Genomic DNA, 25,687 nt, shown 5'->3' with positions numbered 1-25,687 from the left:
GGGGTATCATAAAGCAATTGATATATCAACCAGTTGAGCTGCATGTATGCTATAGAAGTTAAAAGACATTTCATGCCCTTTTAAAGCTTAGAATATAAACCAGAAAACATCTTAACAATGCTGGCATTCTACCATACAAAACTGTACAAATACTGTTGATGAAACATAGGTGATGGGCTGATAATTTACATAAGGAATGATGCACATGCTTGGCAAGATGGATAGATAGAAATATAGGAATTCATAATCAACTAGGATGTACTAGGTGAAAATAGATGCTGTTAATGAAAAAAAAGGAGCTCTGGTAGCATAGTGGTTACAAATCGGGCTGCGAACCTTAAGGTCAGCAGTTCGAAACTACCAGCTGTTCTGTGGGAGAAAGATAAGGCTTTCTGTTCCCATAAAGATTTACAGCCTCGGAAACCCTGTACAGGGTTGCTATGAGTTGGGACCAACTCCATGGCAAATAACAACAACAATGAAAAAATGAGTTCATGGTTGATGCAGTTGGTTAAACCATGAACTGCTAGCTGAAAGTCAGCAATTCAAATCCACCCAGAGGCATCTCAGAAGACATGTCTGGTCATCTAATTCAAGAGATTACAATCTTGAAAACTTTCTGGAACAGTACTGTACACAACAGGTTGCTGTGAGTCAGAATTGACTTGATGTCAACTAACACCAACAACACAATGAAAAATCCAATCTTTCCAGCCAAATGGGTTTCAGAAATATTTGAACTGCAAAGTGTGGGACTGGAAGAAAGAAAGCTTGGGATTTATAGAAGTTACGCATGCAAAAGCTAAACTTTTATGAGTAAAGGAGGGAGAGCTAAGAATTAGATGAAAGGATGATATCCCATAGTCAGTAGGTCTGGAGGGAGAAGAAGATAAAAAAAATCAATGGCAAGAATATGATTATGAAAGACAGTATAATCCTTGAAACTGCACAGACTTCTAAGTTCTCTTTCTAGGGCAATGAAGAGTGAATGCAGTGAAAGAAATACAAGGGGATTACCTTGAGCTATGTTTAATGTTCTTCAAGATTATTTACACCTCATAACATCCCATAGAGAATGGGGTTATTACCGCTTCCATTTTATAGAGAAACTTAAGTTTAGGAGCAGTAGATAAATTGTTTGACATCTCACAGGTAACAAAAACAATATCTGGGATACAAAGCCTATTTTAATAACATCATAACTTAGGAAAGGGAACCATTTGGTAAATAGTAGAGTGCAACCTAAAGAAGTAAGGAATAAACGAAATGCTACTAGCAGGAGATGAAGTTAGGAGCTGCCTAGGATGTAAACAAGGGTTATCTTTGGTCACAGAATTTTAAAAGTTAGTAGATCTTATTACTGTAAAGAAAGACAAGCCAAGATTGCATGTACCATGGATATGGAAGATGAAAGAAATAGGACATCTCTACCCTCCTCAGATGATCACTAAAGCTGGGTCCACTGGTGTGCATTAAGAGAAATTACAACACATGCTACTTTGTGGTCCTATATTGCATTTTAAAACAACTATCCCAAGCTGGGCTGCAAGGTCCCAGCCCAGCTTGCAAAATTTTAGGAGGCACTCACGCTCTTAGAATTGACAAGTATTGACTTTACCCTTGCACAACCTTGAGAGTGAATGCTTCCTTAATATGCTGTTTACTACCTCCCTTGGGACATGGAATGAAGAGTAAACATGAGACTTTAGGAAGCTGGATTAGGCATATAAACATTTGTAGCATTTACAGCCTCTGCCTCAAGAAGAACTGGACCTAACATGACAGCCTCTAGTAAGGCAGAGGAGGCAACATTTGTTCTCACAGAGGAAGAAAGGCTTTGAAGACAAAAGATTCTAAAAAACTAAAGTCTTTTCCCTTTCAGTTGTTTTAAGAATGCATTGTAATTAATAAAATTTAAGACACTATCTTTAATGTACCACTAAGAAAAAATAAAAAGACATCAACATATTAGATCCTTGCTTTGTGCAAATCAGATAATTTGGTGTGGATTAACAATTTCCTTATAAAAGTGCTTCCTTCAAAAATTCCACCTTCAATTTTCATAGAACCTAGAAAGCTTTTCATTCATACTTATGAATCACAGTTCTCTCTAAGGCCCATAAATCTCTTACTATCATTCCCAATTTAGATATTACTGTAGTTACTCTGTTTTACATAAAACTATGTAATCCATATTTGATGTTTCTTTTATGAGAGCTGAATATTTAAGCACAGTTGTTGATGTATTTGATTTCCCCCCTTACTTCCAGTTCTAAATCTACTCATATCATATTATCTTTTAGGACATAATTTATTGTTATGCTTCTAAGTCAAAAAAATCAATAACATGTAGGTTGAAATGAGAGCAGATACAAATGCTATAGTCCCATTTAGAGAAGTCACAAATAATTCACTTGAAGTATTGCCATTGGCATGCTAACAAGAGTTTATAAATCTAGCTGCTTTGTACCAAATATTAGAATAAATATAGTGAATATCTTGAGTTGTTTCAAAATACTCTCCATATCATATCATAAAACTTCACTTTGAGAACATGAATTCATACAAACTATAAAACTACATGTTGGGATATCCTCCAAATGTTCAGTTTAGCAAATAAAAATATTAGCCTTTCTTCTTCTGATAAGGAAGATCTGCACTATTCCATTGCCTGAGTAAAGTTCCCTCAAGTCTCATTAGTGTGTTCAACAGTCCCTTCTCTTGGGTAGAATCAAACTAATTAGCTCCTGGTTTCAAACACACACAAAAAGAAAGCCACAACACTCAACAGGTGCTTATAAGTGGCTGAATTAAACTTATTAACCCTTGATCAGTAAAATTTTCAGAGTTACCTATAATTAAAAAAATATATTATTACGTAGAACCTTAGAACTTACAAAATTAATTAGAAAAAAGATAAAAACAATCCTCATGATAGAAAATTACAAAGAATCTCTCTCAAATAATTATCTATAATAGCTCCAGATAAATCTACTTTAATTATGGCAGGTAACTGTGTAATGCAGCTTTTTACATTTTCTAACAGATTGGAATCACAATTTTAGAAGAAACTTTATAGACCACATCAGCCATCTCCTTCTTTATAAATGAGGAGAATGAAGTTGGGGTCACAATGAGGAGGAAGCAATTCAGAATCAAGAATCAAAATCTGTTGCATCCATAATTCAAAATGTGTTCCCTATACCATGTCACTTCACCAGCAGTACTTTCAAGACCAAAGCAGATGATTCTTTGGAGGAGGAAATAAAATGGAATCCAGAAAACTAGAACAAGAGTTACATCAAGTCTTTGAATCTCCTTTGCACCTTATAGGAAAGGACATGTTTAGCTCCCCAAGTCAGACACAAATATAAATAAAAGCAGCTCATATCTAATAGAGACTGTTCCACCAAAGATGCAAAAACACTGTAAAGTTAAATGTGTGAACTTACATCCACATGAAGCCAGAGACCTTGCCTCTCACAGATTTCGGCTATTTCATCAAGAGGATCGAAGGCTCCCAACACAGTTGTACCAGACGTGGCACACACAAGAAATGGCGCTGCCCCCTGTGAAAATGATCCACACAGAAAGAGAATTATCACTGTCACCATTAAATGTGTCATGCAGTAAGGAGCCCTAGTAGCACAGTGGATTACACACTGAGATGCTAACTGAAAGGTCAAATCTACCAGTGGCTCTGCAGGAGAAAGGTGAGGCTTCCTGCTCCCATTAAAAATTTCAGTCTTGGAAACCAAATACAGGGTGCTATGAGTGGGAACCGCTTGGCAGCACATAACCACTACCACCACCACAGTATGTTTGATAAACATAGATATACACCCAGCTATTCATTTGATTTATATGGAGATAAGCCATTAATCCAATGGATATTTTTAAATTTCTCCACCAAGTGGACTCTAGTAATTTGAAGTAAGTTGAGGAAATTGAGAATATGGTACAATAAGAGTAATCGTTTGTTCAAAATCTTTTTGCATCCTCACTAATTTTACTCTCATTGTCTTTCTGTAGTAATTTCTACTGCATCAATGGCTCAGCTGGAAAGTGAATAGCTGCTAATGCAATGGTCAACTGACATTCTATATGATTTATAACTTCTTCTTGGATATATGCATTGGATCATCCACAATATCTACAGTGTAACCGCTCTCCAAAATGAAAAAGGAGCACAACTGAAAGACAAACAGGCACCTCTGGGGGTGAACTATGTAGGCCTGTTTACTTATTGCCTCACAAAGTAAATACACTGTGTTGTTAAGTACCCTCTATTGGGTTTTGACTTATAAGGACCCTGTATAGGATTTCCAAAACTAAATCTTTTGCAGAAAGAGAAAGTCTCATCTTTCTCCCTCAGAGTAGCTGGTCAGATCGAACCACTGACCTGTGGTTCTCAGTCTATGGCTTACCTTATAAAATCACTGTTCTGTGAGATAAAGTATATAAAGTAAGTACAATGAAGTACAAATTTGGCATTGTAGGGGATAACGTAAGCTGATTGGTGTACACTCTCCAAAATGATTGCAACAATGGAGAAATCTATTGGAATGTGCTAGAGAGCTTGCATCACTCCTACTGTGATTCTTCCTCCACACTGGTGGTGGAGAGAGCAAGTGCCATTGAGAAATGGGGGGACAAAAGAAGAATGTGGAACATACATGGGGATGTGAGATAATCACAGCCAACCAAACCAGGTACTCAATTCAGGTAGTTTATTCCAATGAGGTAAAAGAAAGAGAATCTGTGTGGTGCTAATGGTTAAGGCACTCAAATTCTAACCAAAAGTTCCAAGGTACCAGTCTATCCAGAGGTACCAGCCATCGAAAAGCCTATGGAGCACAGTTCTACTTTGACACACGTTGGGTTGCTTTGAACTGGAACTGACTTGATAGATGCATTTGAGTCAGACTCATTCTACTTTAACGGACCTTTGATAGCTATTGTTTCTTAATGGGTAGTGGGACAGAGCAAAGCCACTTGTCCACTCTCTAAAGTGAAACACAGAGTGAATCATGCATATGAATCCATTTATCCTTTTGACACACAGTCTTAACAAATGAAATCCAGTCTACCCAAACCTCACAGAGTCAGACCAGTAGGTGATAGAGTCCCTGGGGCACTATAAGGCTTAGAGATTCTTCCCTGTATTCAACTACCAACAGATTGTCATTATCAGGTCCAGTGACCTACATGAAAATGAAACCAGATTTACATCAATCATGAAAGTAATAGAAAAAGTAATTTACTAAAACCATTTAAGGTGTCTTTAATGGTTGGGCTTTTCCTCATAAACTATGTGACATGCTGACAGTGGTGAGAAAATACCTGTGCAAACTGTTATAGCCTATTAATGAGTTTTATTTACCTTTTCCACAATTCTAGCTATAAATATCAGGCTCAGAAACTAAACTTTTGTAATCTGGATTTAACCTTCCATGTATATATATACATTTTTTTTTTTCCTTCCCCATATCTCATGCTGCTAATGAGAAAAATCAGAGGAAACAATATTGATTGCATCCTACAGATAAGCTGTATTCCCTAAGAAAGTTTGTCACCTCAAAGACTCAACATATAAAAAACTATCTCCAAGAACTCTGGAGTTATACTCATTTTTGCTTTTAATAAGCACTTTAGAATAGCTAATGCTTCTGTGGTTTTCACCATTTCTGTAATGGCACTGAGTAAGGTCATTGCTCACCAGTTTTTTAATGGGTTGTGATGGACCAGGGAATTGAATCCCAGCAGCAAAATAGTTAATGTACTCTTCCTTGTATAAACAATACAACTTCAAGTCTTGAAACAAAACAAGTCTGCCTGAGGCTACTGAGAAAAAGAAACTAGTTGTCTTGTATTATTATCTAAGGATGAAGGCAAGGTTTGTCCTTGGTGAATACAGCATCAAGTTTGACTAACTTCAGAGAAAACAGTGACTAACTCTAACCCCACTGACCTACTTTTAAATGTGTTTAAAGCAAGTTTATCTTTAAAAAAAAATTTTTTTTTCAAGTTCTCAACTTTAGAATCATATCAGTTTCATGTAATTTCATTGTCAAAACAAACCAAAGTGTTCAAGCAGTAAAAATAATAATGACTGCAATTGAATGAGGCACATCAAATATACAAGAAACACAAGTTCTTAATGATACTTAAAAAAAAAAAAAAGTTTGGACTATCTTTGGAGAATGCTAGGCAACCAATTCATATTCTGACAACTGGTAAATAGCAAAAACAATAAAGCACTTCTCCTGCCTTGTCCAGGAAAATGGTTTCCTGTTAGGAAAACCTACTAGGAATGAAGTAACTTTCTTTTTTATAGAAGCAAGCTAATCAATAAATGAAGGAAAAAGAGAAGATGTTAGATCAGCTGATAAAATAATGGGCCTACCCAGTGATCATCAGTGGGAGCCAAAGCCATGAGAGGAGAGACTGCTGCTGCTTCTGCTGTGTGCGGTCAAGTCCATTCTGGCTCATAGGGACATTATATAGGGTTTTCGAGGGTTAAGTCTTTAAAAGTTAATGGACTGCAAACTAAAGATCAGGGGTTCAGCAGTTCCTGTTGCTCGTCAGAAACCCTAAACAGGGTCGCTATGTGTCAGAACTGACTCGACAGCACTTAACAATACCAACAAATGATTATTCTTGGTAAAAAGAAATTTAAGATCTAACTTGAATTTCACTGAGCTTCAAGATCTAACTGCCTAATTATAGGAAATATAGAGAACAGACTGTAGGAAGAAAAGAAAGCTCTTAGATTTTGAAATTCATGGGGTAACCTATAGAATCCATAAAGTGAAAAACACTCTTGGCCAACAAAATTGGTTTATTCAACATATCAATGGAAGGAGAGAAAAAAGAGGAGGGGTAGCTATAGATTCAAGCGAATTATCAATTAAATGCTATCTGTGGATTATGCTTGAATCCTAATTCAAACAAACCAACAATTTAAATAAATAAATGACAAGATACGCAATTGGGGACATTTTAATGTAGATGGAATATCTGATAATTTGCTGGCGTTAAGAAATTACATGGGACTGTGTGTTTTTAAGAGGTCTTCCTAGTATGGCACTGTAGAATAACTCAGGACCACAAGGTCAGTATGAACTGCAAGGTATGTGGTTCAAACCCACCAGCTGCTCCTTGGAAACCCTATACTGGGTCAGTATGAGTTGAAACGGACTCAATGGCCCTTAACAACAGCAATCTTTCATAATGTCTGAGATCTGCTGCAAAGTAATCCAGTGGCAATAGAAAGGGATAGGGGATGTAAAAGAAAAAGATTTGAAACAGATGATGATTAAAGTTTATAAGTGGACTCATTTATACCATTCTTTCTAGTTTAGTATATATTTTAAACTTTGCATAATGAGAAGTTTAAAAGTTTTGTAAGAGAGAGACAAAGAAAGAAAGGGAGGGAGGGAGGAAGGAACAGAGGAAGGGATGGATAAAAGCAGAAAAATGCAATCGATTTTTTCCTGGTCAAAAAGCACTGAAGACACAATGAAATTTTTTTCTAATAGGAACCTCTATTTAAAAAATTAAAATAAAACTGCAAACAACAACAACAAAACCCCCTGTATCTTTGGTCCACACCAGAACAAACTCTGCATAGATTGCAATGTAGGTCTTTACCCAAGTTTCAGATATATTGTGATAGTCTACGTCATTAGACAATTATCAGTCTACTCATCAGTGGAATGACTTTTGAGACAGAAAGAGGTAAATGTGGATGTAAGAATATACATCTGAAATCAATACATATACAATAATGGAATAAATTTTAAGTATGGAATTTGAAGCATGCTCCTAGACAAGGTAATTTTTATACTTTTTTTTTTTTTTTTAAAGAAAGAAAGTATAGCAATTGAATTAGAACATAAAAGCAAAACAATTTAGGCAGGTTTTAGTGTGAAATCAGATGAGCAGAGATTTACTTACATACCAGCTCAGAAGCTGGGCTTTTCATTTTTCAGCTGTCTCACCTGACTTTGTTGCTACCTACTGGAGTCCTGGTGTTGAGCTGTGGGTTAATGTGATGGACTGCAAGGTCGGTTTGAACTGCAAGGTGGGCAGTTCAAGTTCACCAGCTGCTCCTCAGAAACCTTATACAGGGTTGCTATGGGTCAGAACTGACTTGACGTCAACACTGGAAAGTTCCTGGAGAATAGTCTGAATCTCCACTAGTAGCAGGAGCTGTGGTAGGATTGGGGGAAGCAGTCAACTTGGTTCGCTTGATCCAGCAGGTTTGGGTCCAGATGTGCTCACCACGAAGCAAAACAACTGGAGCCTAAAGACATGGCTGCACGCGGCAGATGACTAGGTTCAATACATGCCTTCCTATATGAGAGGCATGTTAACTTTAACTAGCAGCTAAGAAAGAGAGGATATTCTGTTAGAGCTGAAGTACTACTATGGGGTGATGTCAATAGATAGACTTTGGGCTGGGAGCAACCTAACAGGATAGGTTGATCAAGAAATCAGAAATCAGGAATCCTGCTGAATGCCACCCAGAGGCTTGGTTTGGCCAGTAGACTACTGAGAGTCAGGAATTGAGGAGGAGATCAGATGCTGGAGAGGCTGGGTTCATCCTTAAGGCCAATTCGAGACAAGGATTCTGAATATGGTGATGCCAGTGCTTTAATAGGCTCTGGCCATCTGGGAATGAGAACATCAGAGAAGCTCCACAGAACATGGAGAGCCATGCACCTGCAGATAGAACATCTGTATATGAGTTTCCCTATTTTAACTTCACCATGCTGTCTCTCCCACACATAGAAATGGGTTTGGCATTCTTTCCCAGTCATTCATTGTCTCTGTCTCATATCCAGACACACATATACATTTCCTCTGCCTCTCTGTCCTTTTCTCCCCTCTCACCTCTTTTCTGGCTTGCCAGACTTGCTTCTCCAGTTCCTCAGGTATCATTTTACCTCTAAGGAGTAGATTTGAGAAGTTCAGTTATGTTTAGACATTAACAGAGAATGCTACAACTTTTTAAAGAGAATACGAATTGCTCCCTCCACCCACCAAGCTTCCGAATCCTAACCACATTACCTTCCATCTGTTTCCACAAAGCAAACATTCTCAGTACCAATCCCAAGAAAGGAGGCTGCCTTCTTCATGGAATAATGACACTGAATTAAAAGGAGCAAAAGGGAAGGCAGGGACATGAATCTATAACAAAAAAAAGGTACTGCTATTTTCTAAATGGATGTAAATCATCATGTTTGAGCATAATCTTTGGAACATTTTGTATAAAAGAAAACAGTAATTTAATTCAGTCCTTATATAGTGGTTGAAAACATTGACTTTGGGGTCAGAAACCAGGATTTAGCTCCAAATTCTAGCTATGACAGTTCTTGAACCTTGAGCGAATAATATGTAGTCACCAAGGCTCAGTTTGCTAATCTATACAGTGGGCATGACAATAATGCCCTCTCCATTAACTTGTTAAGAATTAAGTAGGCTAACATATGTAAATGGTCTAGCATAGTGTCTGGCACATAGAACAAACTTGGTTAGAAGCCTGTTTTTCTTCACAACATTGAGAAAAGAAAAGTTTCTCTTTATGATATCAATAAGACAATATTAATGGAAACTTACAATCTAATCCAGTGTTGACTCAAAACTCTCTAAGGAGACAGCAAGAGCCTCTGTCTCAAGGATTGCAGTTAAAGATTGGAGAAGAATTTAATTATTTTGAGAGCAAAAAGGAAATGCTGATCAAATGTTTGACCAATGTTATTTAATATTGAATGCAAGGCTAAAATTAGGCACACAGGAATGTGGCTAAAATAATAAATAACATAAGTAATAATAAATTTATAGACATACTTAGCCATGGTATGAGTGAGGCTAATCGATGGTTCTGGAATTAGGTCTGGTCTATTTCTTCTTAGCAAATTGTAGTGTATGATTTAGATTGTTGGGTCTTTCTCTGCCCCCACTACATAAAGCCTAAAAAATAATTAGTATTCAAACACTGGAGATGCTGTTCTTGATACATTACTGTGGACAGGTGGTCAATTAATTCTTTTTCATGCCAGAAAAATGAAGGTGTTAAAGGACATTATTGTACCCAAAAACCTCAGTGATTTAATTTGTAGGTATGAATATATTAAGAGTAGTCATGCCTTCACACTTAACTTGATAAATTTTCTCAAATGCAGCAATTTTTTTTCTTCTTTTGTCAAGAGGGTTATATTGGGAGTTATTTTTTTTTTTAATTCTATAAAAATAAATGCAAAAGTAACACCATCAAGAAGAATAAAACCACCCTAAATAACTGATTTCCAAATATCAAATAAGACACATCCAAAATGCCTGTAGGATGAAATCATTCCAGGTTGTTACAAGTACGTATAAATATTGAAGAGTAATAATGTACATGAAAATGTAATTAATTCTTCACTTGCTACATGAGCCTGTGTTGGTTTGAGGTATCATGCCTAGCATAACCAAGGTGACACAGCTGAGGTGAATTATTTGTCACCATATATTGAGCTCTGGCAACCTAACAGCTATTGATTTCATAATGATAAATACTAGCTTACCCCCACTGGCATTTACCTAAAAGGAGAATCACAGAGTCCTGCCCCCTGAAAAAATAGCAGAATCTCCCCCTACCAATGGATCTACTGAATAAAAGACTTGTCATCAGAATAGTTTCAGTGCAGCGATCTTTAAGTACCCCAGGGCAAAACACAGTTTAAAGTCAATCTCTGGTGGATGGGGACAGATATAAAAGTCTGTAAAACTGAAGTCTAAACATCTGAAAGCAAGAGAAAAGGCAAAGATCCCTGGAAGGAAGAAAAAGAGAAAGAGAGTGATGCATCAGACATGCTGAGTAGTTTCAAGAAAAGGAAAAACCTAGAAGGCTGGAGTTCAGAAGTAACAACCGCATTTAGAAAGAAACGGTGACTATTCCCATCACTGGCAAAATAAAAGTCAGTCATTCTTAGACCCAAGTTCCCTGTAGGTTTGAAATGTCTACAGAAGATGCAAAAATTTCAGCAGGTATTCATTTCTATAGAGATAAACAGCAAGTGCCTACTGAAAGGCGGCATTGAGGTGACATTTTACTTTTTGATTCCAGCAAGGATTTTTTTTATATAACCTTGGATTTTTCAATGAACCAGTCTTTCTGCTGGATTTAGAATGTGCTCTGAACTTGGACTTCTTAAGCGGACTAGTTTGGTGATAGCATTTAGCTATAGTTGGAAAGGACGAAAGGGTTTATACACGCTTTGTATTAGGGTGTAAAGAGAAGGGTGTATAAGGGATGTTTCTAAGAGCACATAATTGGCTCAATTTCTGAAGAAACCAGAACTCAGGTAAACAGATTCTGCACAACACTGCAAAAAACACTTGCCTGCTTATTGAGAATGCCCACAAAAACATCTAAGCACTGGGCAGTTCACACCCAGAGAGGAGGACCATACCAAGATGAGGTGCCTAGGGAGCAAAACATATGAAGACATGACCCTGAAACTTGCACCCTAGATGGCACTCACATCATACTAGTCCTGGCCCTGCTAAAGAGTAAGGCCAATTGATCACCAGCCTGGAAAGAAAGTTTCTTTTTCATCTTCAGTTTTCAGCAGCAGACAATGATCACTATTTTATATTGATTTTAAAAAGTTATTTGAATAGCTCAGAAACATTAGAAACCTAGGATTTCTCCACTTCCAAGTGCTAATTAAAGTCCCAGAAGGTCATTTTCTTACTTTCTTCCAAATGTCTTTTGTCTTTGATTCTCATTTAGCAATGTAGAGACAACCTTGGACAAGTGGGCACTCTAGTGTCTCTGTCATCAAGAGGTGAATTATATCCAAACTCAGAACACCTTCAGTTGTAGGAATAAATGTTCTACATTTGATGGTGGAAAATGGGCATGAGTTATCTGGGGTAGCATAAAAACTGGAAAATTAAGACCATCTTATAAAACAATACAGGAAAATAATGCTCATGCCCAGAAATAAGACAGAGTAGTTGAAACAAATGAGCTGGAGGTAGCCCTAGCATTTTCATTGGAAGGAGTGCAGGCTTTGGAATGGCCAGATCAGGAATTCAGGAGAATGATATTGAAGTGCATCCAAATGTTCCATAGAAAGTTGAGAAAAATAGGGAAGAAGTCAGAAAAGTGCTACAGGAACAATCAAATAAAATACAAATAGCATTGGAAACAATTCAAAACCTGCAATAAGAGGTTCAGATGATTAACAAGAAAATACCAGAAATGGACAATACACTGAAAGGGCAAAGGAGTAGAAGTGAAGGCATGAAAGCAAGAATCAGCAAGCTGGAAGACAAATCTATCGCTACTGCTAAAATAGAAGAGAGCAAGTAGAAAAAAGAATGAAAAAATACGAAGAAAGTCTAAGATTCACGTGAGACAATATGAAGAGGAATAACCTATGGGTGATTGGAGTCCCAGAACAGGAAGAATCAGAAAACCTCAGAGGCTATAGTCAAAGAACTGCTGGAAGTGTAAAGTAGTCTCAAAATGACAGAATTCATATCAAATTCTTGTTTTTAATTTTTTTAAGCTTCATCTTTAATGGCAGACTAGCCAAGGTTCTTGCATATATATTCCTACTGAAGATTCAAATGAAAAATTCACTTAGTTCTGGTTTCACAACCGTATGAGGGTTCATTTTCTTTTTACTCCCAGTGTATCCAGTCACACCTGTATAGGTGTGCTTCATTGCTCTGTGCTTCAGTTTATTGCACTGCACAGATAATTTCTTTCTTTTGTAACCAACTGAAGATTTGTGGCAATACTGCATCAAGCAAGTCTATCATCACCAATTTTCAATAGCATGTGCTCACCTTGTGTCTCTGTGTTGGTAATCCTCAAAAGAATCCAAAGCTTTTTCATGTTACTGCACATTTAATAGGCTAAAGTATAGTGCAAACATAACTTGTCCATGTACTGGAAAATCAAATCATTTATGTGGCTTACTTTATTGCAGCTGTCTGGAACCAAACCTGCCATATCTCTGGGTGTGCCTGTATTATGGTTTTTCCCAGGCATAGTCTTTATTCTAGATGATTCTAGGGTAATTTCCCTTCTTTCAGAGAAATTATTCCAGATGAGAACTCCAGCAACTTTTAAACACAATAAGGAATGAAAAGAGGTAAATGTGAAAACATAGAGCTGACATCAGGAGCCTAATTAAACCAGCTTTCTCAGGCCTGGAAATAGAAATCCAAACATAGAAAAGACTTGGATTTCTGATCCAAAGAGGTCTTTCCAACTGACATATCCAGGGTCAGAATCTTATTCTATAATAACTATTTTCCCAAACTGTCCAAATTAGCTAACTCTTCTCTTGCTATATAGAAAGATCATCTCATGAAGAGGGGTCTCTGAATGCTATGTATAAATCTCCCACCAGACAATTTCTCCCACGGGCGAGCCAGCATTCAATGTCAATTTCAACTTTGCACTTAGCACTGAACTAACGGAAGCTAAAGGCCAAGTGACACAAAGAGGCTGGACAGACCTTCTTTTACTGCCTTTACTGCTGGACTCTCAGTGCATAGTTTGTCCTTTTGCAATAAAAAGGCAATGTTTGGTCTTAAAATATATAGATAACAGACACACAAAATTTCAGCAGAGAAGAATGGAGAACTTCTGGATTAGGGTCTTCTCATGTACTTGACAGAGACCTAGAATTACTGCTGACGGTTTTTATCGCAAGAGATCTGGGAAAGCAGCAATGGTGTAGTGGGCAGAAACGCCCAATGGAATCATACAGCACAGAGAAGGAATAATCAACTTCCACATAAATTACACTGAGGCCTGGCCAGCTACCCAGCTTGTCAGCTTATCACCTTATCTTATTCTCTCTCCTCCTACAGAAAATGTTGTTGTTAACTCCAGTCGGTTCTGCCTCATAATGACTTATATAGGGTTCTCCCGGAGTGGCTGGTAAGCTTGAACTGCCAACCTGGAGGTTCAACTGACCTTGCAGTCCAGCGTATTAACCTGCAACGCCACACCAGGACTCCTCTACAAACAACTGTTATTGTTGTTAAGTGTCATGGAGTCATAGAGACCCATAGCGACCCTGTACAGGGTTTCTGAGGCTGTAAATCTTTATGAGAGCAGAAAGCCTCATCTTTCTCCCACGGAACAGCTGGTAGTTTCGAACTGCTGACCCTGAGGTTAGCAGCCCGATTCGTACCACTAACTAACTTTAAAAAAAAAAAAAATGCAGTAAAATACAAGTAACATAAAAATCACCATTTGAACCATTTCAATGGTTATACAATTAAGTGACATTTTTTACATTTACAATGATAAGCAACCACCATCACTATTTCCAAAACTTTTTCATCACCTCAAACAGAAGCTGTACCCTTTAAGCACTTATTCCCTGTCCCCATCTCTCCCTAGACCCTGATAACCTCGAATCTATTTTCAGTGTGTTGGAATTTGTCTATTGTAAAATACAGCTAGAATTCTGACTATTTACTGTGTGCCAGACACCATATTATGTTAACTCATTTACTATTCACCACAACACATCAGAATAGCACAAAGTTTGCTCTGGTAGCTGGGTTGCTTTAATGGCTCTACTTGCTCAGTGCTCCCTATATCCCTGCTCTTTGCTGGCTGAATCTATAGCGACTCCCCTCAAAAGGTGGAGTCTATTTTCCTTTATCTTGGTTTTGGGTTCAGAGTTTGTGCAATTTTTTTCAAGAAAAATAGAAGTGAAAACGTGCTAGTTCTGAAACTAGGGCTCAAGAGGTCTCCAAACTATTTGTCTCCCTACCATTGCCATGAGACCACAACTGGCCTGGCTGACTGGAGACTGGCAGACACATAAAGCAAAGAGAAATCAGTGCCATCATCCCAGCTGAGCCACCACAGGTTAGCCATCAGCCCAAGCCATCAGCCAGAAGACACAAGGCAGCCCAGCCTAGAGCAGCAAAACTGCCCACCTATCCTGAGATTGTGAGCAATAATATATGGTTATAGTTCTATTCTGCTGAGTTTAGGGGTAATTTGTTTTTGTTGTTAAATGCTGTCAAATCGGTTCTGACCCATAGTAAGCCTGTATAAGGTTTTGGAAATGCTGCTGGTGGGTTTGAACCTTGTGGTTCACAGTCCAGTGCTGATCCTACAGCGCCACACCAGAAATCCAACATGTTGGTTAGCAAGAGTTAAATGATATATTTACTTTTATGGATTAGGAAACAGAGAAATAGAAAAGTTTATTTACCCAAGGTCACTCAGACAGTAAGTGGTAGATGCAGGAATTAAATCCAGGCAGTCTACCTCAAAGTCAATGTACGTAACCACTTTTTGACCTCCTGCTTAGTGGAGAGCAAAATAAGAGAGATAAAGGAATTGTGGCCACATTCAATTGAGTTTGTGTGTGTGTGATGTTCATTGCTACTGATTATCTCCTTTTCCCCTTGAAAAGGAATATATAAAAGGCTTATATTAGCTACCCAATACACTCTATTTTACAAGGGAATGTGAGTAGAAGACATTGTCTAGATCAGTAGCAATCATCTAAGGTCTAATAAATACTCTCAAAGTAGAGATTTGTGGAAAGAGATATCACTTTCAAATTAAATGTTCTCTTTTCACAAAGAAAAATGTCATAGACTATAACATTTAAATAAAGGTAATATGCAAAATTCAGTACCCAGTTGTTACAGTATCAAACCCATCAAATTTTCTCTTTGAATGAGATCTTATGTTATATTTAGACATATTAGTTACACATGAAGAATTTAAAATCACATCAGGAGTTCCTATAATAAAAAAGTCCACTTCAATATTTCATTTTCAGAAAATATACATCGGATATTAAGAACAATTATTTATTTATGTATTTATTTATGTATTTATTTATTTTACCTCTGCAGATGTGAAAAGGACTAATCTTGGCAACCCAGACAGGCCCTTTTCCTTAATATCAGGGCAATATTTGTATCTAGCTAAATTCATTGCATACATATTGGACACTGAACCACCTGCAAAAACAAAATGAAAATATTGTATTTATAGCATGAAGTTACAGTTCTACAATTGCTAACTACAGTGTACAGTGCAACAAACACTATGAAAGTCATCTGGATTTGCCCCTTCCCATTACTCTGAATGTCCCACTGACACACTTCCTAATTTTCAATCCCAGCAATTCCTATTCTCAGCAAAAAGAGATTTTGATCTATTCTCTCATGTTATGGCTTTTCCAAACTATTTCCTGCTACGAGCTCTGGATTTATAACCAAGAGACCTATCTGGATGCAAGCATCCATTTAATTTTTTTCATTCTAACCCCTCCTCCAATAAAGGATGACAAGGATAAATAAAATGTGATTTGGAATCTTCTCAAGTAAAATCGATTTAAAAAACTTAAGGGACTTAATATAGCCTTTCCCAAATCCCACAAGATATACTTTTTTTGTTAGATACAAATCCACAATTGCATAAAACTGCATTTGTGTGACAATTTGTTTACCATTTGTAGAAATATTACCTCCCTCTAGTAAAGCACAAGAAGACTCTTATCAAATAGTATCCATTTTTGTAAGATATAAACCGACAAGGAATTTTCATTCCTCAGATAGGAAATGAATAAGCTATTTTGTAGATGATTGTAATGGGAAGGTGACAGCAGTTACTAAGAGTACTTACCTGGGTTAAATATTCCATCCCCTTCTTTCCAGCCAATAAATTCAATCATTTTCTTCAGAACCGCTTCTTCCACTAACAGAAACACTGGGGACACCTCATACGTATAACTAGATAGATATAAAAAACACTTCACTTCTATGGCTAGAGTCAAACCATCCCTTTGGTGCCCCAAGAAATGCACATAGAGTTTTATTAAATTCTCTGACGGTTGAAACAGAGAATTAGGCAACCAGTGATGATGCTAGTCAAGGACAGACAAATGCCAGTAACTGACACTTTAGGGATACACAAGCTATTTCATCAGGCTCCACTTGGAAAAAACTTCAAATCTCATTGGGAAAGATAAAGGTAGTGTTTCTAAATTTTTTGTATTAGCCATGAGCAGTGGCCATTTCACTCTCTAAGCTGTACTTTGGATACTGATTTTTAAAAAATATCACCATAGTAACTAGGTTTCATTAGGTTATTGCCAAGAGTACATTAATAAGTTAACAGCCAGCTCTCACTATTCTACATTCAGGCACCCAGTCCAAAATCAGGGCCGTCCCCATCCCACTGCCTGTGTATGAAAAGACAGGAAAAGCTCTGTGAGGACCTCTCATTATGTGGCTGACATCACTCCAAAGGCACCACCCCAATTCCCTGTCAACAAAGGATTTGTTGCTTCAGGAGCTGGAGTGTTGTTGTCAATGTTTTTCCATGTCAGCACTTTAGGGAATACCTCAGTCACAGCAAGTCATCTCCTCCTATGTCACACCTTCCTGTAAGGGGCTACACCTGAAGACTGATGGAGCCTGAAGTACAAAGTCCTGGCCATTTGAACTCAACTTAGGACCACTTTGAAGGTCATCCTAGCTCCAGGGCTCTCCATATGGTCAGTCCTGGCTGTAACTGAGCCTGCATCTCAGCTTGGCTCCTACCTCCACTTATCTTCCCTTTCATCCACCAGTTTTGGTCTCAAGGGCACTCCTTATTAAACATCCTGCTCACTAAAATCTAGAGTCTGCTTCTCAGGGAATCCAGCCTACAGCAGTCACCACGCCTTGTTTTACATGTTTGAGTCATCTCTCTTCAGATAAGTTGAGGGTGACTAAATATGTGTAATCTCCTTCTCAATTAGGTGATTACTTTAAATTGTATTTGAATAAATGTGCATTCTAGATATGAGTTAAGCAGACACATTTAGATTTATAGTTACAGAATTCAATGCAATTATTTTACCTTCTGGAGGAATCACATTGGCAACGAGGAAAAGAATAAGCCCCTACTATGTGCCAACTCCTCTACCGACATTATGTCATTCTATAAACAAGAATGATCTTGTTTTTAATCATGCATGAAGCCAATTTCAAATACCAAGAGTGTGAAAAAAAAAAAAAAAGAAGTATATAGTTTATGTGTACCTACAAATACAAATGTGCTAATTATTCCCTTTTTATAAGAAAAAAAAGTTAAAATTAAGGCTGTTTTTGAAACCTAGCCCAAGTATAAACTAGATAATAAGCAGAAGATGGAGGAGAAGGCAGTATAAACTTATTCATGCCATATTTCAAGGGGACTGAAAACTCAGCTCGCACCTGAGTTTTCTAAGTCAATAGTTTTGTTGGTTTTTTTTTTTTTTTTTTTTTTTCTGATTAATAAAATAGTAAAAACAGTACATGCTCATTTCTGGTTCTGAAAACAAATTATAAGGATAAATAAAATATGATTTAGAAATCTCAAATAAAATTGATTTTAAAATGAAGACATTTAATAATTTTTAATTTATTATTGTTATTAAACTTATTTCAGATTTTAAAAGCAGATTGGAGTTATAAAAGCTACAATATATAGAGCTTTGTAAGCATACTGTCTCTTCTGATTTATATACCACTTACTCTTTGACTCATTGTACATTGCTGTATATCAGCACTCTACCAAACCTTCTTCAGCTATTGTCATCAGTGATGTTTATAGACATTTTTCAGTCCTTCTCTTAGTTAACTACTCAACAGATTATGATAGATCCCATGAATTTCATTCTACTTTTAGACATATTCCCCCTATGACTTCCAAGTCTACGCTCCTTGATTTTCTCTTTCTTCTTTCTTCTTGTAAGCTGCTTCTCTTCATCCTAACCATTAAATGTTGGATAGTCTAAGCCCTCTTCTCACCTCACTGTATATTCTGCCTCCCAGGCAGTGGTTTTCCATCCTGGGTGCTCATTAAAATCACTTGATGAACTTTGTAAATATAGTAATGCCTGGAATACACCCATAATGAGTCGTACTTAACTTATCTGGTTTGGAGACCAAGCATTAAAATTTTTTTTTAGTTCCCAAGTTGATTTTCATGACGCAACTGAGTTGAAAACCACTGACCTGCCATCTACTAGCCAGTACACACCCAAACCCACTGCCATCAAGTTGATTCCAACTCAGAGTAACAACCCCACAGGACAGAGTAGATCTGTTCCATAGGGTTTCCAAGGCTGTGCATCTTTATGGAAGCAGACTGTGATATCCTTCTTCCATGGAGCAGCTGCTGAGTTCGAACTGCTGACCTTTCAGATAGCTGTCTAATGATTAACTCACTATGCCTGTAAGCATTCCTAGATGGATACCTTCCACATAGATAGCAGAATTCTAAGTATGGCTCTCAGCTTGGCTGATACATGATTTCAGATACCCCCACATCACTCAAATGACTATAATTGAAAAGTGAATTTTTGATCTTGCTTGTCTTCTTTGTCAGTGTTTCTTATCTCAACGTATGACATGACCATCAACTTTGGTATGAACATGAGAAAGCCAGGCATCATCTTAGAAACCTCCCTCTTGTCCTCATCTCTGTTTATCTTCTAATCACATTTCCCCGCTCTCTTTACTCCTTAATTTCATCCAAATCTAAGCTACCATCATCTCTCAAGTGACTAAGGTAATGCCCTCCTGATTGTTTCCCTCCAATGTACTCTCTCTGATTTTGTCAGAATGATCTTTTCAATTAGAAACTGACACTCAATGGTTTAGAAACTTCCCATGGCTTTTCTTTGTACTTAGATTTGAACAACGGACCTTCTATATCTGTTACCTAGCCAGCCTCATCCTTCATTACATTCCCTTTAGCTCTCTTAGCTATAGCCACAGTGGTGTTTGGTTTATATGTCATGAGGGTTCCTGCCACAAAGCCTTTCTATATGCTGTCATGCTACTCATTCTTCAGCTCTCAGCTGCCACTGTCTTAGAGAAAGTCTTCCCTGCATTCTCAACTAAGAAAAAGTGCTCCGTTGACGTTTACAGCAGTGTGCATTTACTTATATGAGAGCTTGATTTTTACATTTCCATTAACATCTCCTTTTCTCTCATCAGATTATATACTCCATGATGGCAAAGTTACGGTTTGCCTTATTCATACTGTCCCACTAGCACTCAGTACAGACAGGGCATTTCATAAAGGAATATAAAAGGTGCTTAGTCAATTTCCTCATCTGTTGAATGGAAATAATAATACCTGTTTTCTTGTCTCCCAGTGCCACTGTACAAACCATATGGCTCATTGACACTGCTAAGTACCATTGGACTTCTTTCATTATTGAGGATGACACTGTACACATGAAAACACTTAATAGAAAATCAGGATATAAAATTTCATCTACTTTTTAAAACTTTTTAATCCACGTTTACTGTAAATTTTTAACAGCATGGCACTTACACACTTGGGTTTAATGCTTCTGTCATAAACCGAGCAACCAAGGAGTAGTAATCAAGTCCAGCATACAACTGGTTGAAAAATCTTGGGTGATCTGTAAATTTTAAAACAGTATTCACTTGCATAGCAATAAAAAAAGAAAATGAAAAAAAAAAAACTTATTGATACAGCAATAACACAAATGAATCTTTCAGATAGCGAAAGAAGCCACATGCCAAAGAGCATATATAATAATCAAAATCTGGTACAGTTGATCTATGGAGATAGCAGTTAAATCTGTGGGTAACTTTGGGAAGGAGTTTTTTATTGAAAAGGGGCTTGAGGAAGTCCTTGGAATTCTGGGAATGTTCTATGTCTCTATCTAAGAAGGGGTTGGTTACATATGTAGAGAGATGTAAAAATAACAAGATAAGCACTTAAGCTTTGTATACTTTATTGAAGATAAATTATATTTCAGTTAAAAAAATAATGTATATAGTAAAAAATGTTGAAACTAAATTTCTAAGTAAAACTTGAGCACACATTAATGCCTGTTGGCTTTCTTGCTTCATTTTTCTAAAGCCTAGACCCAAACCAAATTCTTTGAGAGATTATTTGAACACTGTTTATTTACATCACAGCCTTCTACCTTTGTCTTATGAAAATATCAATATTAACTCCCCAAAGTTCAAATACAGTTCACTAACCAACAAGGACTCATTTTAAGCTACTGCTAGTGAGTGACCTTTCAGTTTTCAGATTAGACTACTGAGCCTGGCATTGGGTAGATGGAGTAAGATGTGATTCATCAGGCAGCTTACATCTACTTTCTGATTCAACTTATTTCAAAGGCAGTTGAGTTTAAGACTCAAGCAACTTTGAGTTCCAGCCTTCTATTTTCTCCCTCATACAAAAGGTCTCATAGAGGTTCTTGGCTTTAAACAGTGTGAATATTCACACCAACACCAGGCTAACTGACATTCTCAATCATGGGAAGCTCAGCATGATGGAGAACAAAGAAGCAGGAGGTCTTTTTTAAATTTAAGTTCTTGGGAACCATTTTAGTTAGTGATCCACCATCACAATTTATAACATTTGGGTTTTGTTTTTTATCCCCCCTCTCTTTAAGTTAGGAGTTCAATTAAAAAAAAAAAAAACACAACAAAGAAACAAAAATCTCAAAAGAAAACGATTCTTCAAATAAAATGGAAAACTTCCTCTGATCTGGCAAACAAAACTAGACATTGCTACAAGTAATTTTAATAAGACTTTTTTTTTTTAGTCCTGTGTTAATTTATGATTGATTTCCATGGTAACATTATGGAAAATATCCAGTAAACTAAAAAATCTACTGCATTAAATGTCATTCTACATTTCTGACATACACTATAATAATAAGATATGTATCTCTGCTTTTGAAATACTAACTGGGTTTTTGATACATACACCAAACCCTCCCAAGGGAATATAATCCAATTATTTTTAGCTAGGATTTTATTATGTTCTTTCCACTAAATTTAGCTCAGTGTCAGAATTCACACAGTATAATGCCTGTATGGTCTTAAACACTAGATTACCTTTACATCACACTGAGAAATACATATTTTAGGAAGTTATTCTCCCACTTTTGAAACCTGTTCGTTGGGTGTATAGGATATTAACAGTCACGTAGGAATAGTACTTCACCACAGAATGAGATCACATTACTGAATTTACAAAGATCACAGTAGGCATCATTATGAAACAATAACAGGAAAAACTTACCCAGCATTCATTTTCCTTAGACTTTCCTAAAGATTTACTTTTGATCTTGCCAGATTTTATAAATTAAGGCTAATTGCCAACAATGTTTCAATACAATAGTCCCCTGTTATCTGTGAGGAATATGTTCCAAGACCCCCCGTGGATGCCTGAAACTGGGGATTGGATAGTACTGAATCGTATATCTATATACTATGCTTTTTCTATATGTGCATAGCTAAGATTAAGTTTAATTTATACATTAGACACAGCATGATATTAACAATAATAACCGATAATAAAAGAGAACAGTATTAAGTAAAATAATGGTTCCTTGAGCACAAGTATTTCGATACCACAGATAGTCAATCTGATACCTGAGATGGTAACTAAGTTACTAACAAGCAGGTAACGTATACAACCTGGACATGCTGTGGGGAAAGAGTGATTCATGTCCACATTGGAAGAGAGCAAGGTGGAGTGAGGTTTTATAACGCTACTCAAAACAGCACAAGATTTCCAACTTATGAGGTGTTTATTTCTAAAATATTTCCATTTAATATTTTGGATCATGGTTGACCCCAGATAACTGAAACCACAGAAAGTGAAAGCACAAATAAAGGAGGACTACTGTGTCTTGGAGCTCTGGTAGCATAGTGGTTATGAGTCAGGCTGCTAACCTCAAGGTCAGCAGTTCAAAACTACCAGCTGTTCTGCAGGAGAAAGATGAGGCTTTCTGCTCCTGTAAAGCTTTACAGCCTTGGAAACCCCATGCATGGTGGCTATGAGTTGGAACCGACTCCATGGCACATAACCACTATCACCACCACCACCACCACCACCACCACTATATCTCAGAGTCCTGGTGTGGTGCTGTAGGATGTATCACTGGACTGCAAGGTCAATTTCAACCACAAGGTCAGTGGTTCAAATTCACTAGCTGCTTCTTGGAAACCTTATACAGGGTTGTTACGAGTCGGAACTGACTCGACAACACTTAACAACAATTATATGTTGGAAATAAATGTAATTTTGTTTAGCTTAAGACACCATTTTGCATCTGTGCATATTGTGTGCATCAAGTTTAAAATCCTTCGACAAATTCATCAAATCAAAAGACAACACACACACCAACGTAAGACACAACAGCCATCTCAATAAGTAGTGTCATAAAGTTTGCTCTTGATGATTATTGTAAGGTGATTATTGCCAAGAAACAGGTAACAGTTAACATGGCAACATAGCCATTAAAAGCCCAGTAGTTTTCCTATCAATTATCTTTGACCTTGACATCACATCTGTGCATGATTAGATATGAAACTGGTCATAGTAAAAACATCAGAATCACTATTTATGATTCAGAATTTTCATCACAGAAACATGGGCACCCTTTGCTTCTTAGGAGGTAAGGAGACCTGGTAGCGTAGTACATTACGAGCGAAGCGGCTAAACAAACACAAGGTGGTGGTTGTTTTGTTAGCAGCTTCAATCTACCAGTCACTTTGCTGGAGAAAGATGAAACTTTCTGCTCCCATATGGATTTACAGATTTGGAAACCCTATACAGGGTGACTGTGAGTTGGAACTAACTCGCTGGCATACAACCACCACCAATATATGCTTAAGAAAACGTAAGAACTTCTCAGATCCAGGAAGTAAATTAAAACTCTTACTAGTTTTGACACTGTAGCGTATGACATCCTGGCAGAGTTCCAATAGCCTGTGGTGTGGCTCTCCTGCATCTCTCATCTCCAAATCAAGAAGTTGTTTCAGTTTTTCAGGAGGCTGCCATTCACAAACCTGGGGATTCAGGCACAATTTGTTGAGCACCCACTAAAGTCAGGTGTTGAGAAAACATTAGAACTATGAACCTTATCCTCACAAACCTTTCAGACAATTGGGAAAGACGGGAAACTAAATGTGAAGCCATAGTTCAACGTGAGATGAACTATGAGAGTAACATATCAGGGATTCCATTTTATACAAGAACTCCTGGTATGGCGCTGCGGGATAAACACTGAACTACTAGCCATAAGGTCAGTAGTTTAAACCCACCAGTTGCTGCTTGGAGACCCTATACATGGCTGCTATGAGTCAGAACCGACTTAATGGAATTTAACAACAAGAACAACATCTTCCATTTAGAAGGTCAAACATGATTGCCTGGTGGAACTGACATCTAACTTGCTACAAAAAGTCTAAAAACACAACAAAATAGCACTAGTGAGGTACCCACAGCACAGAATGGTTAACTATCTGAGATCAAAAGGGTGGCATTTAGTTAAGGACAAAATTCTAGACAGTGGTGGAAAGACAGAAGAGTGGAATCAAGAAACACAGGGAGGAAATGGGAGAAGCGATGTTACATGAAGGGGACTGTTAATTAAGATGAAACATTGTGCATGATGTGTTGAATGTAAAAGTGATGTTCTGCTCTGTAAACCTTCACTCAATTCACAATAAAAAGTTGAAAAATAAAGACGTAACCAAACAAAAGTTAGGGGATGGGGTCATGCAAGGAGTGGTATATGCAAAGTTAATAGAAATAACAAAAGTTGAAGTCCTGATGTGGTATTGTAAGATAAGTTCTGGACTGCAAGATCAGCTTGAACTGCAAGGTCAGCAGTTCAAAATCACCAGCCGCTCCTCAGAAACCCTATACAGGGTTGCTATAAGAACCAACTCCACAGCACAACAACAACAACGACAACAACAATGGTACATCTGAGGGAGTACGGTGGCTACATAGGATAAGTACTGGTCTGTGAACCATATGGTCAGTGGTTCAAGCCCACCAACTGTTTAGTGGGAGAAAGATGAGGCTTTCTGCTCCTCCCCCCACTAAAAAAAAAAGGAAGAAAAGAAAAATATTTAAAGTCTCAGAAACCCTATACAGGGTCGGTATACATCAAAACCAACTCCACAGCACTTAAAAACAATAACAACCTGGTACCTTTGAAGAATGAAGTAAATATTGTATAGCTTGAACACAGAGTTTGAAGAAGAGAATTTATAAGTATTCCTAAAGCAGGAATGTAGAAATCGCTTCCTAAGTAGTCTCTATGCTTGTCCCCTATTCCCTTGCAGTCTGCTACCAATTTAGCAACCCGAGTAACCCTCTTAATTCTAAACCATGGCCATTCCTCTGTTCAAATACCTCCAAGTGTTTTCCATCTTGTTCAAAGTTAAAGGTGAAGTCCTTTCAGTAACCTGTAACTGTTCTCTAGAGCATTTCCTCTGCATCTCTTCCAGCACTGCTTTTCTCCTCGCTAACTCTGCTGCTCCCACTCTGACCTCCCTGCTTCTGCTTGATTACACCAAGTATGCTTGCACCTTAGGGTTTTTGAACAGGCTGTGGTCTTTGCCTGGAATGTCCTATCCCTAAATTCTCATAGCCAACTTCTTCACTTCTTTCACAGCTTTACTCAAAATTCTCAGTGATAGCAATCCTATCTTCCAAATTTAAAATTGTAACCTGTCTATTACCCCATCTCTATCAATCCCTCAATTTGCTTCACTCTTCTTTTTCTCATAGCATTTATCACCTTAAGGAGCTCTGGTAGCGTAGTGGTTACAAATCGGGCTGCGAACCTTAAGG

At 37.4% G+C, this 25,687-nt stretch overlaps 1 protein-coding gene across 1 annotated transcript in view; it reads right to left on the bottom strand.

The window, feature by feature from the left end:
- GADL1 (glutamate decarboxylase-like 1) overlaps positions 1-25,687 on the bottom strand; it is a 247,673-nt gene that overhangs the window by 212,675 nt on the left and 9,311 nt on the right. The window contains exons 2-8 of the mRNA XM_006851594.1: positions 23,763-23,889; positions 20,375-20,465; positions 16,685-16,791; positions 15,902-16,017; positions 9,076-9,155; positions 8,899-8,953; positions 3,453-3,569 (exon numbers count right to left, since the gene is read on the bottom strand). Coding sequence (XP_006851656.1) covers positions 3,453-3,569; positions 8,899-8,953; positions 9,076-9,155; positions 15,902-16,017; positions 16,685-16,791; positions 20,375-20,465; positions 23,763-23,889 — 693 coding nt within the window. The remainder of the gene's footprint in view (positions 1-3,452; positions 3,570-8,898; positions 8,954-9,075; positions 9,156-15,901; positions 16,018-16,684; positions 16,792-20,374; positions 20,466-23,762; positions 23,890-25,687) is intronic.

The sequence above is a fragment of the Chrysochloris asiatica genome, unplaced genomic scaffold, assembly GCF_000296735.1.
Source record: "Chrysochloris asiatica unplaced genomic scaffold, ChrAsi1.0 scaffold00030, whole genome shotgun sequence".
NCBI lineage: Eukaryota > Metazoa > Chordata > Mammalia > Afrosoricida > Chrysochloridae > Chrysochloris > Chrysochloris asiatica.
This window is presented reverse-complemented; position numbering and strand designations above follow the sequence as displayed.